The following is a 16,703-nucleotide window of genomic DNA, read 5'->3' as shown; positions in this document are numbered from 1 at the left end:
ACAGGAAAAGGAGGACCGATCACGACCCCAATCTCATTGACAGGGCTGTAGTGGAGCAGGTCGAGAGCTACAAGTTCCTTGGTGTCCACATCACCAACGGTTCTACAGCTGCAACATCGAGAGCATCCTGACTGGTTGCATCACTGCCTGGTACGGCAACTGCTCTGCCTCTGACCGCAAGGCACTACAGAGGGTAGTGCGTACGGCCCAGTACATCACTGGGGCCAAGCTGCCTGCAATCCAGGACCTCTACACCAGGCGGTGTCAGAGGAAGGCCCTAACAAAGAGCCCAGCCACCCCAGTCATAGACTGTTCTCCCTACTACCGCATGGCAAGCGGTACCGGAGTGCCAAGTCTAGGACAACAAGGCTTCTCAACAGTTTTTAACCCCAAGCCATAAGACTCCTGAACAGATAATCAAATGGCTACCTGGACTATTTGCATTGTGCCCCCCCCCCCCCTCTTTTTACACTGCTGCTACTCACTGTTTATCATATATGCATTGTCACTTTAACCATATGTACATACTACCTCAATCAGCCTGACTAACCGGTGTCTGTATGTAGCCTCGCTACTCCTATAGCCTCGCTACTTTTACTGTTTTATTTCTTTACCTACCTATTGTTCACCTAATACCTTTTTTCCCCCACTGTCTACACCTGTTGTATTCGGCGCACATGACAAATAAACGTTGATTTGATTTGACAGTGTGTTTTGCAAACACCACTGTATCGGAATAGTTTTCTGTCGTTATGGCGCCCTCTACTGGTTAACGTCGTTCACTTCACTCCTCTCTGGAATAGAATACATGTCGCCGTGTATATTAGCGTGCTATAGTTAATCATCTCTACTTTTACTATGAGAAGACTGAATTAAAATACAATATATTTAGTCGTTTTTAAAAAAAATAAATAAAAAATGGATAAACTGCCACTCCAGTTAATGTTTCCTCAGCGTCACGTACTGCTCGCCTTCTGCAATGTGAGCTGACTTCCATAGCAACCCGTCTGTCGGTAATTACACTGAACGGTCTGGGTGACGGCGGGTCAGAGGTGTTCAGGACGGGCATAGAGCCCCTGGATGACGGTTCTGGCTGAATTACAACTAAGGACAACTGAACTACATAAAAGTGAAGAATGTTGGGGAAGATTACAACAGGTGAGTCCGTGAATTCAGGAACAGCTGAATAAAACTCAACGTTTAAAAAAAACCAACTGGGAACTTCAATGCGTTCAAGACAACTAAGAACTGGGGAAACGCTGGCTAAGAACCGGCTGGGGAAAATCGTTTTGAACGGTCATCTAATTCGGTAACTCGGACCTCTTTGTTGAGCTCGGTGAGTTGAAGATCACTGACGTTATGATTTGATCTCGTTTCCTGAGTTTTTCGGGTTGTCTTGGACGCTTGGAAAAGTCGGAGATTTCCGAGTTCCCAGTTTATCTGAAGGTGGCATCAGTTGTCTTGAAAGGTTTTTCTTCCATAGATCCACCTTACCTTACCATCGATAATTTCGTGAGTAACCTATTTTATATATATATATATATATATATTTTTTTTAAACGAGTGCCTTTGTCTAAACGTTTTCAACTTGTCACATTATGGACTACTGAACATTATACTGTTATATGAACAACTTTTAATATGACTTCTATGATTGTGTTAAGGGATTTAAAGTGAATTCTGCAGTCCCCCCCCCATATCAACACATTGAATACTAACTAACCGATGTCTTCTGTTCAATATCCACAGGAGGACCGTCTGGCTTCTGATGATGTTCTGCTGCACTTCTTTAATCACTTCCTCAGTCTACCTGTAAACATCCTGTCATATTATTTACTTTATTCACTAACAAAATGTTGATTTTCACTGTGGGTGAATGTCAAAACTTTTTGTAAAGCACAAAGATGTTTGAAATTTTGGATTTGCTTAATTTCACTTTCCTTCAAATGGTTGATCAGATTTAAGATAATTGACCAATTACACGGGCTACACTTTCTCTGTTATCTATTCTGTCAGAATCTGAGAAAATAATATCCCAAATGTCCTGGTCTCCTTTCCAACCCAGTCGTTCCCTGAGTGTATACAGTACAACCAGGAGACCGGTGTGTTTGAGGTGGTCAGTGAGTCAGAGGAGGCTCTGTCTAGGAGGATCAGGTCAACCCTGCAGTACTTTCAATCACAACCTCTCACTGATCCAACAGAGCTGTCTGCTAGACCCATGGTGGACAACCACTACCCTGTTCTGGTCAGTTCACATTCTCCTGTTCCATTTACAGTATGGCATCTTCATATTGAATACTGCATTGTGTGTTTGGGGGGGGAAAAAAGCTTTTAAATGAGCATTTCACTGTTCTGTTTTACACCTATTGTATACTGTTCAATTGACAAATTAACTTTGATTTGCCAACCAATACATTGCCCTCATAAGTTTAATCAAACTTTAAAAAAAAAACATTTTTATTCAAGTGGATTCAAGTTTCTCATCAGATGAGTTGGTTGATTGATGATTTTAGTTGGTTGATTGATGATTTTAGTTGGTTGATTCATGATTTTAGTTGGTTGATTGATGATTTTAGTTGGTTGATTGATGATTTTAGTTGGTTGATTCATGATTTGAGTTGGTTGATTCATGATTTGAGTTGGTTGATTCATGATTTGAGTTGGTTGATTCATGATTTGAGTTGGTTGATTGATGATTTGAGTTGGTTGATTGATGATTTGAGTTGGTTGATTGATGATTTGAGTTGGTTGATTCATGATTTGAGTTGGTTGATTCATGATTTTAGTTGGTTGATTCATGATTTTAGTTGGTTGATTCATGATTTTAGTTGGTTGATATGGAGTTTATGAAATCAGACGCCTGTGTGTGTGTGACATCATCTGAATGAGAATAATAATCATTGATTTGAACGTCGTAACAGTGCTTGGACAGACAACAGGGAGTGGAGTGGATCCTAAAAGAAAGACTACCCTTGTTTATTCACAGTGACTGCTACTTCGAGTACAGGTAATCCCCACTGTTTTATTACTAGGGGGTCATATCACCTGTTGATGCATGTCTAGATATCAGCACTGCCCTTTATCCTGGTCCTGTCTGTCCTGACTTCATCTGTCTTGATATCAGCACTGCCCTTTATCCTGTCTGTCCTGTCTTCATCTGTCTAGATATCAGCACTGCCCTTTATCCTGTCTGTCCTGTCTTCATCTGTCTAGATATCAGCACTGCCCTTTATCCTGGTCCTGTCTGTCCTGTCTTCATCAATCACATTTATTTTTTTAATCAAATTTATTTATAAAGCCAGTCTTACATCAGCTGATATCTCAAAGTGCTGTACAGAAACCCAGCCTAAAACCCCAAACAGCAAGCAATGCAGGTGTAGAAGCACGGTGGCTAGGAAAAACTCCCTAGAAAGGCCAAAACCTAGGAAGAAACCTAGAGAGGAACCAGGCTATGAGGGGTGGCCAGTCCTCTTCTGGCTGTGCCGGGTGGAGATTATAACAGAACGTGGCCAAGATGTTCAAATGTTCATAGATAACCAGCAGGGTCAAATAATAATAATCACAGTGGTTGTCGAGGGTGCAACAGGTCAGCACCTCAGGAGTAAATGTCAGTTGGCTTTTCATAGCCGATTATTGAGAGTATCTCTACCGCTCCTGCTGTCTCTAGAGAGTTGAAAACAGCAGGTCTGGGACAGGTAGCACGTCCGGTGAACAGGTCAGGGTTCCATAGCCGCAGGCAGAACAGTTGAAACTGGAGCAGCAGCACGGCCAGGTGGACTGGGGACAGCAAGGAGTCATCAGGCCAGGTAGTCCTGAGGCATGGTCCTAGGGCTCAGGTCTTCCGAGAGAGAGAAAGAGAAAAAGAGAGAATTAGAGCATACTTAAATTCACACAGGACACCGGATAAGACAGGAGAAATACTCCAGATATAACAGACTGACCCTAGCCCCCCGACACATAAACTACTGCAGCATAAATACTGGAGGCTGAGACAGGAGGGGTCAGGAGACACTGTGGCCCCGTCCGACAATACCCCCGGACAGGGCCAAACAGGCAGGATATAACCCCACCCACTTTGCCAAAGCACAGCCCCCCCACCACTAGAGGGATATCTTCAACCACCAACTTACCATCCTGAGACAAGGCTGAGTATAGCCCACAAAGATCTCTGCCACGGCACAACCCAAAGGGGGGTTCCAACCCAGACAGGAAGACCACGTCAGTGACTCAACCCACTCAAGTGACGCACCCCTCCTAGGGACAGCATGGAAGAGCACCAATAAGCCAGTGACTCAGCCCCTGTAATATGGTTAGAGGCAGAGAATCCCAGTGGAAAGAGGGGAACCGGCCAGGCAGAGACAGCAAGGGCAGTTCGTTGCTCCAGTGCCTTTCCGTTCACCTTCGCACTCCTGGGCCAGACTACACTCAATCATAGGACCTACTGAAGAGATGAGTCTTCAATAAAGACTTAAAGGTTGAGACCGAGTCTGCGTCTCTCACATGGGTAGGCAGACCATTCCATAAAAATGGAGCTCTATAGGAGAAAGCCCTGCCTCCACCTGTTTGCTTAGAAATTCTAGGGTCAGTAAGGAGGCCTGCGTCTTGTGACCGTACCGTACGTGTAGGTATGTACGGCAGGACCAAATCGTAAAGATAGATAGGAGCAAGCCCATGTAATGCTTTGTAGGTTAGCAGTAAAACCTTGAAATGAGCCCTTGCCTTGTCTTGATGTCAGCACTGCCCTTATCCTGATCCTGCCTGTCCCTACTTCCACCCGACCTACAGGTCCTACTTCCACCTGACCTGTATGTCCTACTTCCACCCAACCTATAGGTCTACTTCCGCCCGACCTATAGGTCCTACTTCCGCCCGACCTATAGGTCTCCTTCCACCCGACCTACAGGTCCTACTTCCACCCGACCCTATAGGTCCTACTTCCACCCGACCTATAGGTCCTACTTCCGCCCGACCTATAGGTCCTACTTCCGCCCGACCTATAGGTCCTACTTCCACCCGACCTATAGGTCCCACTTCCACCCGACCTATAGGTCCTACTTCCACCCGACCTATAGGTCTACTTCCACCCGACCTACAGGTCCTACTTCCACCCGACCTATAGGTCTACTTCCACCTGACCTATAGGTCCTACTTCCACCCGACCTGTAGGTCTACTTCCACCTGACCTATAGGTCCTACTTCCACCCGACCTGTAGGTCCTACTTCCGCCCGACCTACAGGTCCTACTTCCGCCCGACCTACAGGTCCTACTTCCGCCCGACCTATAGGTCCTCCTTCCACCCGACCTACAGGTCCTACTTCCACCCGACCTATAGGTCCTACTTCCACCCGACCTATAGGTCCTACTTCCACCCGACCTACAGGTCCTACTTCCACCCGACCTATAGGTCTCCTTCCACCCGACCCTATAGGTCTACTTCCACCCGACCTATAGGTCCTCCTTCCACCCGACCTATAGGTCCTACTTCCACCCGACCTATAGGTCCTACTTCCACCCAACCTATAGGTCCTACTTCCACCCGACCTACAGGTCCTACTTCCACCCGACCTATAGGTCCTACTTCCGCCCGACCTACAGGTCCTACTTCCTCCCGACCTGTATGTCCTACTTCCACCCGACCTATAGGTCCTACTTCCACCTGACCTGTATGTCCTACTTCCGCCCGACCTGTCGGTCCCACTTCCTGCAGCTCATGGATACCTAATCCCACATAAATCTCTTCTGCGTGCCATGTTAGCATATACTGTACCTGTTGAGAGCAGGCGACTCTCTCTGACCCACACTACACCTGCCTGTCACTCACCTAACCTAACACAGCTGTATTGGCAGAGTGAAGGTAGACACCCTGATACGGTGATGGAATAATACCTTACTCCAGGGAATAACATTCCATTCTATTCTGTTCTGTTCCATTCTATTCTATTCTGTTCTATTCCATTCTATTCTATTCTATTCTAGTTATTCTATTCTATTCTATTCTATTCTATTCTTCTATTCTATTCTATTCTTCTATTCTGTTCTATTCTATTCTAGTTATTCTATTCTATTCCATTCCATTCCATTCTATTCTATTCTATTCTATTCTATTCTATTCTATTCTATTCTCCATTCCATTCCATTCTATTCTATTCTATTCTATTCTATTCTTCTGTTCTATTCTATTCTATTCTATTCTATTCTATTCTATTCTTCTATTCTGTTCTATTCTATTCTATTCTGTTCTATTCTATTCTATTCTATTCTATTCTATTCTTCTATTCTATTCTATTCTATTCTATTCTTCTATTCTATTCTATTCTATTCTAGTTATTCTATTCTATTCTATTCTTCTATTCTATTCTATTCTTCTATTCTATTCTATTCTATTCTTCTATTCTGTTCTATTCTATTCTAGTTATTCTATTCTATTCTATTCTTCTATTCTATTCTTCTATTCTATTCTATTCTATTCTTCTATTCTATTCTATTCTATTCTTCTATTCTATTCTATTCTATTCTATTCTATTCTATTCTTCTATTCTATTCTATTCTATTCTATTCTATTCTATTCTTCTATTCTATTAGATTCTATTCTATTCTTCTATTCTATTCCATTCTTCTATTCTGTTCTATTCTATTCTATTCCATTCCATTCCATTCCATTCCATTCTATTCTGTTCTATTCTATTCTATTCTATTCTATTCTTCTATTCTATTCTATTATATTATATTCCATTCTATTCTATTCTTCTATTCTGTTCTATTCTATTCTATTCTATTCTTCTATTCTGTTCTATTATATTCTATTCTATTCCATTCTATTCTATTCTGTTCTATTCTATTCTGTTCTATTCTGTTCTTCTATTCTTCTATTCTGTTCTTCTATTCTATTCTATTATATTATATTCCATTCTATTCTATTCTTCTATTCTGTTCTATTCTATTCTATTCTATTCTTCTATTCTGTTCTATTCTATTCTATTCTTCTATTCTGTTCTATTATATTCTATTCTATTCCATTCTATTCTATTCTGTTCTATTCTATTCTGTTCTATTCTGTTCTTCTATTCTTCTATTCTATTCTTCTATTCTGTTCTATTATATTCCATTCCATTCCATTCCATTCCATTCTATTCTATTCTATTCTATTCTATTCTTCTATTCTATTCTATTCTAGTTATTCTATTCTATTCTATTCTATTCTATTCTTCTATTCTATTCTATTCTAGTTATTCTATTCTATTCTTCTATTCTATTCTATTCTTCTATTCTATTCTATTCTATTCTATTCTTCTATTCTGTTCTATTCTATTCTATTCTATTCTTCTATTCTATTCTAGTTATTCTATTCTATTCTTCTATTCTATTCTATTCTTCTATTCTGTTCTATTCTGTTCTATTCTATTCTTCTATTCTATTCTATTCTATTCTATTCTATTCTATTCTTCTATTCTATTCTATTCTTCTATTCTATTCTATTCTATTCTTCTATTCTGTTCTATTCTATTCTATTCTAGTTATTCTATTCTATTCTATTCTATTCTTCTATTCTATTCTATTCTAGTTATTCTATTCTATTCTTCTATTCTATTCTATTCTTCTATTCTGTTCTATTCTATTCTATTCTTCTATTCTATTCTATTCTTCTATTCTATTCTATTCTAGTTATTCTATTCTATTCTATTCTTCTATTCTATTCTATTCTATTCTATTCTATTCTATTCTTCTATTCTATTCTATTCTATTCTTCTATTCTGTTCTATTCTTCTATTCTATTCTATTCTGTTCTATTCTATTCTTCTATTCTGTTCTATTCTATTCTATTCTATTCCATTCCATTCCATTCTATTCTATTCTATTCTATTCTTCTATTCTGTTCTATTATATTCTATTCTATTCCATTCTATTCTATTCTGTTCTATTCTATTCTGTTCTATTCTGTTCTTCTATTCTTCTATTCTGTTCTTCTATTCTATTCTATTATATTCCATTCTATTCTATTCTTCTATTCTGTTCTATTCTATTCTATTCTGTTCTATTATATTCCATTCTATTCTATTCTTCTATTCTATTCTATTCTATTCCATTCTATTCTATTCTATTCTATTCTTCTATTCTATTCTATTCTTCTATTCTGTTCTATTCTATTCTATTCTTCTATTCTATTCTATTCTAGTTATTCTATTCTATTCTATTCTTCTATTCTATTCTATTCTATTCTTCTATTCTATTCTATTCTTCTATTCTATTCTATTATATTCTTCTATTCTGTTCTATTCTATTCTAGTTATTCTATTCTATTCTATTCTATTCTTCTATTCTATTCTAGTTATTCTATTCTATTCTTCTATTCTATTCTATTCTATTCTTCTATTCTGTTCTATTCTATTCTGTTCTATTCTATTCTGTTCTATTCTATTCTGTTCTATTCTATTCTTCCATTCTATTCTATTCTATTCTTCTATTCTATTCTATTCTATTCTATTCTTCTATTCTATTCTATTCTATTCTATTCCATTCTATTCTTCTATTCTATTCTATTCCATTCTATTCTGTTCTATTCTATTCTGTTCTATTAAATTCTATTCTATTCCATTATATTCTATTCTGTTCTATTCTATTCTATTCTATTCTTCTATTCTGTTCTATTATATTCTATTCTATTCCATTCTGTTCTATTCTATTCTGTTCTATTCTATTCTATTCTATTATATTCCATTCTATTCTATTCTTCTATTCTGTTCTATTCTATTCTATTCTATTCTTCTATTCTATTCTATTCTATTCTGTTCTATTCTATTCTATTCTATTCTATTCTTCCATTCTATTATATTCTATTCTATTCTTCCATTCTATTCTATTCTATTCCATTCCATTCCATTCCATTCCATTCTATTCCATTCTATTCTATTCTATTCTATTCTGTTCTATTCCGTTCTATTCTGTTCTATTATATTCTATTCTATTCTATTCTTCTATTCTATTCTATTCCATTCTATTATATTCTATTCTATTCCATTCTATTCTATTCTATTCTTCCATTCTATTCTATTCTATTCTTCCATTCTATTATATTCCATCTATTCTATTCTATTCCATTCCATTCCATTCCATTCTATTCTATTCTATTCTATTCTGTTCTATTCTATTCTATTCTTCCATTCTATTATATTCTATTCTATTCTTCCATTCTATTCTATTCTATTCTATTCCATTATATTTCATTTCATTTCATTCTTTTCTATTCCATTCCATTCCATTCCATTCTATTCTATTCTTCTATTCTATTCTATTCTTCCATTATATTCCATTCTGTTCTGTTCTATTCTATTCTATTCTGTTCTATTATATTCCATTCTATTCTATTCTTCTATTCTATTCTATTCTATTCCATTCTATTCTATTCTATTCTATTCTTCTATTCTATTCTATTCTTCTATTCTGTTCTATTCTATTCTATTCTTCTATTCTATTCTATTCTAGTTATTCTATTCTATTCTATTCTTCTATTCTATTCTATTCTATTCTTCTATTCTATTCTATTCTTCTATTCTATTCTATTATATTCTTCTATTCTGTTCTATTCTATTCTAGTTATTCTATTCTATTCTATTCTATTCTTCTATTCTATTCTAGTTATTCTATTCTATTCTTCTATTCTATTCTATTCTATTCTTCTATTCTGTTCTATTCTATTCCATTCTATTCTATTCTGTTCTATTCTATTCTGTTCTATTCTATTCTGTTCTATTCTGTTCTATTCTATTCTTCCATTCTATTCTATTCTATTCTTCTATTCTATTCTATTCTATTCCATTCTATTCTATTCTTCTATTCTATTCTATTCCATTCTATTCTGTTCTATTCTATTCTGTTCTATTAAATTCTATTCTATTCCATTATATTCTATTCTGTTCTATTCTATTCTATTCTATTCTTCTATTCTGTTCTATTATATTCTATTCTATTCCATTCTGTTCTATTCTATTCTGTTCTATTCTATTCTATTCTATTATATTCCATTCTATTCTATTCTTCTATTCTGTTCTATTCTATTCTATTCTATTCTTCTATTCTATTCTATTCTATTCTATTCTGTTCTATTCTATTCTATTCTATTCTATTCTTCCATTCTATTATATTCTATTCTATTCTTCCATTCTATTCTATTCTATTCCATTCCATTCCATTCCATTCCATTCTATTCCATTCTATTCTATTCTATTCTATTCTGTTCTATTCCGTTCTATTCTGTTCTATTATATTCTATTCTATTCTCTTCTATTCTATTCTATTCTATTCCATTCTATTATATTCTATTCTATTCCATTCTATTCTATTCTATTCTTCCATTCTATTCTATTCTATTCTTCCATTCTATTATATTCCATCTATTCTATTCTATTCCATTCCATTCCATTCCATTCTATTCTATTCTATTCTATTCTGTTCTATTCTATTCTATTCTTCCATTCTATTATATTCTATTCTATTCTTCCATTCTATTCTATTCTATTCTATTCCATTATATTTCATTTCATTTCATTCTTTTCTATTCCATTCCATTCCATTCCATTCTATTCTATTCTTCTATTCTATTCTATTCTTCCATTATATTCCATTCTGTTCTGTTCTATTCTATTCTATTCTATTCCATTATATTCTATTCTATTCTACCATTCCATTCCATTCTATTCTATTCTATTCTACCATTCCATTCTATTCTATTCTATTCTATTCCATTATATTCTATTCTATTCTACCATTCCATTCCATTCTATTCTATTCTATTCTACCATTCTATTCCATTCTATTCTATTCTATTCTATTCTTCCATTCTATTATATTCCATTCTATTCTATTCCATTCTATTCTATTCTATTCTATTCCATTATATTTCATTTCATTCTATTCTATTCTATTCTATTCTTCCATTCTATTCTATTCTATTCTATTCCATTATATTTCATTTCATTCTATTCTATTCTATTCTATTCTATTCCATTCCATTCCATTCCATTCTATTCTATTCTATTCTACCATTCTATTCCATTCTATTCTATTATATTTCATTCTATTCATTCCATTCCATTCCATTCTATTCTATTCTATTCTTCCATTCTATTCTATTCTATTCCATTATATTTCATTTCATTTCATTTCATTCTATTCTATTCTATTCTATTCTATTCTATTCTTCTATTCTATTATATTATATTTCATTCTATTCATTCCATTCCATTCCATTCCACTCCATTCTATTATATTCTATTCTATTCTATTCTATTCTATTCCATTATATTTCATTTCATTTCATTTCATTTCATTTCATTCCATTCCATTCTATTCCGTTCTGTTCTGTTCTATTCTATTCTATTCTACCATTCCATTCTATTCTATTCTATTCTACCATTCCATTCTATTCTATTCTATTCTACCATTCCATTCTATTCTATTCTATTCTATTCCATTATATTCTATTCTATTCTACCATTCCATTCTATTCTATTCCATTCTGTTCTATTCTATTCTATTCCATTCTATTCTACCATTCCATTCTATTCTACCATTCCATTCTATTCCATTCTATTCCATTCCATTCTATTCTATTCTACCATTCCATTCCATTCTATTCTATTCTATTCTACCATTCCATTCCATTCTATTCTATTCTATTCCACCATTCCATTCCATTCTATTCTATTCTATTCTACCATTCCATTATATTCTATTATATTCTATTATATTCTATTCTACCATTCCATTCCATTCTATTCTATTCTATTCTACCATTCCATTCGATTCTATTCTATTCTATTCTACCATTCCATTATATTCTATTCTATTCTATTCCATTCTATTCTATTCTATTCTACCATTCCATTCCATTCTATTCTGTTCTATTCTACCATTCCATTCCATTCATAGGTTTGTCTGACCCTGCATTCCTGCACTTTGTGACAAATGTTGTTTAAAAGGCTTTTATAAAAAACGTATTGATTGATTGATTGATTGATTGATTGTGTGTTTGATGCTTGGCGGTGCTTCCCAAGGTTAGCGAAGCTGCTTTCTCAGTGTGGCCCTCGGGGCTGGAACCAGAAGAGGGATGGCGCCTCAGTCCAACACCCTGTCACCACAGAGACCGTCTGTCCTACCCCTGGGCCTGATGACAGAGAGATCCTGATGAAGGTCCTCGATGTGTCACTAGGGCAGGTCAGCAGATCCTGCTGATTCACATAGATGATATATCTCAGTATGATGTCAATATGGTTAAGTACAGTGGAGATGATATATCTCAGTATGATGTCTATATGGTTAAGTACAGTGGAGATGATATGTCTCAGTATGATGTCTATATGGTTAAGTACAGTGGAGATGATATATCTCAGTATGATGTCAATATGGTTAAGTACAGCGGAGATGATATATCTCAGTATGATGTCTATATGGATAAGTACAGTGGAGATGATATATCTCAGTATGATGTCAATATGGTTAAGTACAGTGGAGATGATATATCTCAGTATGATGTCAATATGGTTAAGTACAGTGGAGATGATATATCTCAGTATGATGTCAATATGGTTAAGTACAGTGGAGATGATATATCTCAGTATGATGGTTAAGTACAGTGGAGATGATATATCTCAGTATGATGTCTATATGGTTAAGTACAGTGGAGATGATATATCTCAGTATGATGTCAATATGGTTAAGTACAGTGGAGATGATATATCTCAGTATGATGGTTTAGTACAGTGGAGATGATATATCTCAGTATGATGGTTAAGTACAGTGGAGATGATATATCTCAGTATGATGTCTATATGGTTAAGTACAGTGGAGATGATATATCTCAGTATGATGTCAATATGGTTAAGTACAGTGGAGATGATATATCTCAGTATGATGTCTATATGGTTAAGTACAGCGGAGATGATATATCTCAGTATGATGGTTAAGTACAGTGGAGATGATATATCTCAGTATGATGGATAAGTACAGTGGAGATGATATATCTCAGTATGATGGTTAAGTACAGTGGAGATGATATATCTCAGTATGATGTCTATATGGTTAAGTACAGTGGAGATGATATATCTCAGTATGATGTCTATATGGTTAAGTACAGCGGAGATGATTATTTGTCATAAATAAACACTTGTTTTGTGGTGTTGGTGAAACAGTAGATACATGCTGTGTATCTTCCAGGTATTTCTTTGTCTCTCTCACCCCAGGCAACACTACCCTGTAGACACACTGGGTTTGTTTGTGTTCTTTGTGTTTCTGCAGGCCTCAGTAACAGACATGTTGACAATGGCTAAGGACAAGGATAAGCAGCTTCCTGTCTGTACCCGGTCTGTGAAAACCCCAGTGTGCTCCCTGGCCTCAGCCTGCTTCTCCTGCATCCCTGAGTCCTACGCCCTGTCCTCCTCACTCCTCGTCTCCTTTCCTCTCTCTTCTTCGCTCCCGGACTGTCCTCTCTGCTCTTCACTCCTAGACTGGGACAGGAGACGGGGAGACTGCGGCTCAGAGCAGGAGATGAACGTCTACCTCGGGGAGACAGAGGCAAAGACAGAGATAGAGGCAGGAACTACAGATGAGGGTAATGGGGACCCCAAGCCCCAGAGTCCCTCCTGTTCTACCGCTGATGAGGAGACGGGTGGTCCCCACACAGAGAGCCCCTGTGAGGGAGGTCCAGCCACCAGCCACAGCAGACTGAAGGACCAGGGTAGAGGGTCAGCCCACACAGAGAGCCCCTGTGAGGGAGGTCCAGCCACCAGCCACAGCAGACTGAAGGACCAGGAGCAGGGTGGAGGGTCAGCCCACACAGAGAGCCCCTGTGAGGGAGGTCCAGCCACCAGCCACAGCAGACTGAAGGAGGAGGAGGAGGAGGGTGGAGGGTCAGAGGAGGAGAATGACCTTGAGTTCTATGATGTCACTGCTAGTATCCATGGCGATAGACAGGGCCTTGATGACTTTAAGGACTTCTTAAAGGGAACACTAGGAGAGAAGCTTTTGCGTCTGTGGATGGATATAGAGAGACTGAAGACCCTACAGGACGGCAGGAGGAAAAACAGGTATTCATATACACATTCAGTACTTCCTTAAAGGTCCAATGCAGCAGTTTTTTATCTCAATATCAAATCATCTCTGGGTAACAATGAAAGTACCTTACTGTGATTGTTTTGAATTAAAATGGTCAAAATGAAACAAAAATATCTTCTTAGCAAAAGGTAATTTCTCAAGGCAAAATGTTGCTCGGACTGTCTGGGAGTGGCCTGAGTGGGGAGGGGAAAACAGAACATTATCTGTTATTGGCAGAGAGGTTTGGAACTGTCTTCCTTATTGGTCTATTAACTAATTCACCGAAATGGTGATGTCACCATGGAAGGCCAAAACTCCATCCCACCAATACAGGCTGACATTTCAAAGCTCATAGTGTGGAAATATATATATATATATATATATATATATATATATAAAACACAGAGAAAATCACAGTTTTGACTGCACTGGGCCTTTAACCCATAACTCCTAATCTTCACCTGAACCCTGACCTTAACCCATAACTCCTAACCTTCACCTTAACCCATAACTCCTAACCTTCACCTTAACCCTGACCTTAACCCATAACTCCTAACCTTCACCTGAACCCTGACCCCAACCTTGACCCCAACCCCTAACCCTAACCCTTAACCCATAACTCCTAACCTTCACCTTGACCCCAACCACTAACCCATAAACCCTAACCCCAACCCTTAACCCATAACTCCTAACCTTCATCTTAACCCTGACCCCAACCCTTAACCCATAACTCCTAATCTTCACCTTAACCCTGACCCCAACCCATAACTCCTAACCTTCACCTAAAACCCAACCCCTAAGCCCAGCCCATAACTCCTAACCTTCACCTGAACCCTGACCTTAACCCATAACTCCTAACCTTCACCTGAACCCTGACCCTAACTCATAACTCCTAACCTTCACCTGAACCCTGACCTTAACCCATAACTCCTAACCTTCACCTGAACCCTGACCTTAACCCATAACTCCTAACCTTCACCTGAACCCTGACCCCAACCCATAACTCCTAACCTTCACCTGAACCGTAACCTTAACCCCTAACCGTAACCTTAACTCTGACTCCTAACCTAAACCCTAACCCTAACCTAAACCCTAACCTCAAGCCTTCATTGATGTATAGAACCTGAGATGACAATAAGCCTTCCTCTTAACCAATGACGTGGACAGAACCGTCTTCAGTGATTGATTGATTGATTGATTGATTGATTGTGACAGGCATTTGGTCCAGATGCGTATCTGCTACCTGCTGAGCGGTGGCCAGAGCAGTCTGAATGGTGAGCTGTTGACCAGACTGGGTCTCTCTACCTCCCCCTGCTGGAGAGAGGACAGACTGCAGAGAGTTCAGCCCCGCATCACTGAGGCTCTGCTCTGCTACTGGTGAGGAGACTGACTGACGGGGGGGGGGGGGTTCTAACCTCTCCTCGGGGACCCACAGACGTTACATGTTTTTAAACTACTCCAGAGTTTCCCGATTTAACATTGGGATCATGTTTCTATACTGTTTTACCCACTTCATATGTTTATACTGTATTCTAGTCAAGGCTCATCCTATACAACTACTGTCTATACACACCATCCTATATAACTACTGTCTATACACACCATCCTATATAACTACAGTCTATACACACCATCCTATATAACTACAGTCTATACACACCATCCTATATAACTACTGTCTATACACACCATCCTATATAACTACTGTCTATACACACCATCCTATATAACTACTGTCTATACACACCATCCTATATAACTACAGTCTATACACACCATCCTATATAACTACTGTCTATACACACCATCCTATATAACTACTGTCTATACACACCATCCTATATAACTACAGTCTATACACACCGTCCTATATAACTACAGTCTATACACACCATCCTATATAACTACTGTCTATACACACCATCCTATATAACTACTGTCTATACACACCATCCTATATAACTACTGTCTATACACACCATCCTATATAACTACTGTCTATACACACCATCCTATATAACTATAGACTGTGACCTGCGACCTGAACTAGGATCACTTGGTCCATACTAGACTAGACTGGTACCTGAACTAGGATCACCTGGTCTAGACTAGACTGGTACCTGAACTAGGATCACCTGGTCCATACTAGACTAGACTGACCTGAACTAGGATCACCTGGTCCATACTAGACTAGACTGACCTGAACTAGGATCACCTGGTCCATACTAGACTAGACTGGTACCTGAACTAGGATCACCTGGTCCATACTAGACTAGACTGGTACCTGAACTAGGATCACCTGGTCCATACTAGACTGGTACCTGAACTAGGATCACCTGGTCCATACTGGACTAGACTGGTACCTAAACTAGGATCACCTGGTCCATACTAGACTGGTACCTAAACTAGGATCACCTGGTCCATACTAGACTGGTACCTGAACTAGGATCACCTGGTCCATACTAGACTGGTACCTAAACTAGGATCACCTGGTCCATACTAGACTGGTACCTGAACTAGGATCACCTGGTCCATACTAGACTGGTACCTAAACTAGGATCACCTGGTCCATACTAGACTGGTACCTGAACTAGGATCACCTGGTCCATACTAGACT

General features: G+C 37.8%; 1 protein-coding gene across 1 annotated transcript; it reads left to right on the top strand.

Moving 5' to 3' along the window:
* Window positions 1-667: 667 nt before the first annotated feature.
* On the top strand, window positions 668-15,501 carry LOC115187900 (regulator of G-protein signaling 22-like). Its single transcript, XM_029746954.1, has 8 exons — window positions 668-1,158; window positions 1,484-1,512; window positions 1,750-1,812; window positions 2,066-2,245; window positions 2,922-3,007; window positions 12,052-12,211; window positions 13,292-14,079; window positions 15,302-15,501. Exons 1-8 carry the CDS (start codon window positions 1,137-1,139, stop codon window positions 15,465-15,467), a joined length of 1,494 nt encoding a protein of 497 aa, XP_029602814.1. The 5' UTR covers window positions 668-1,136; the 3' UTR covers window positions 15,468-15,501.
* Window positions 15,502-16,703: the final 1,202 nt, after the last annotated feature.

Source organism: Salmo trutta, unplaced genomic scaffold (assembly GCF_901001165.1).
Source record: "Salmo trutta unplaced genomic scaffold, fSalTru1.1, whole genome shotgun sequence".
Classification (NCBI taxonomy): Eukaryota; Metazoa; Chordata; class Actinopteri; order Salmoniformes; family Salmonidae; genus Salmo; species Salmo trutta.
This window is presented reverse-complemented; position numbering and strand designations above follow the sequence as displayed.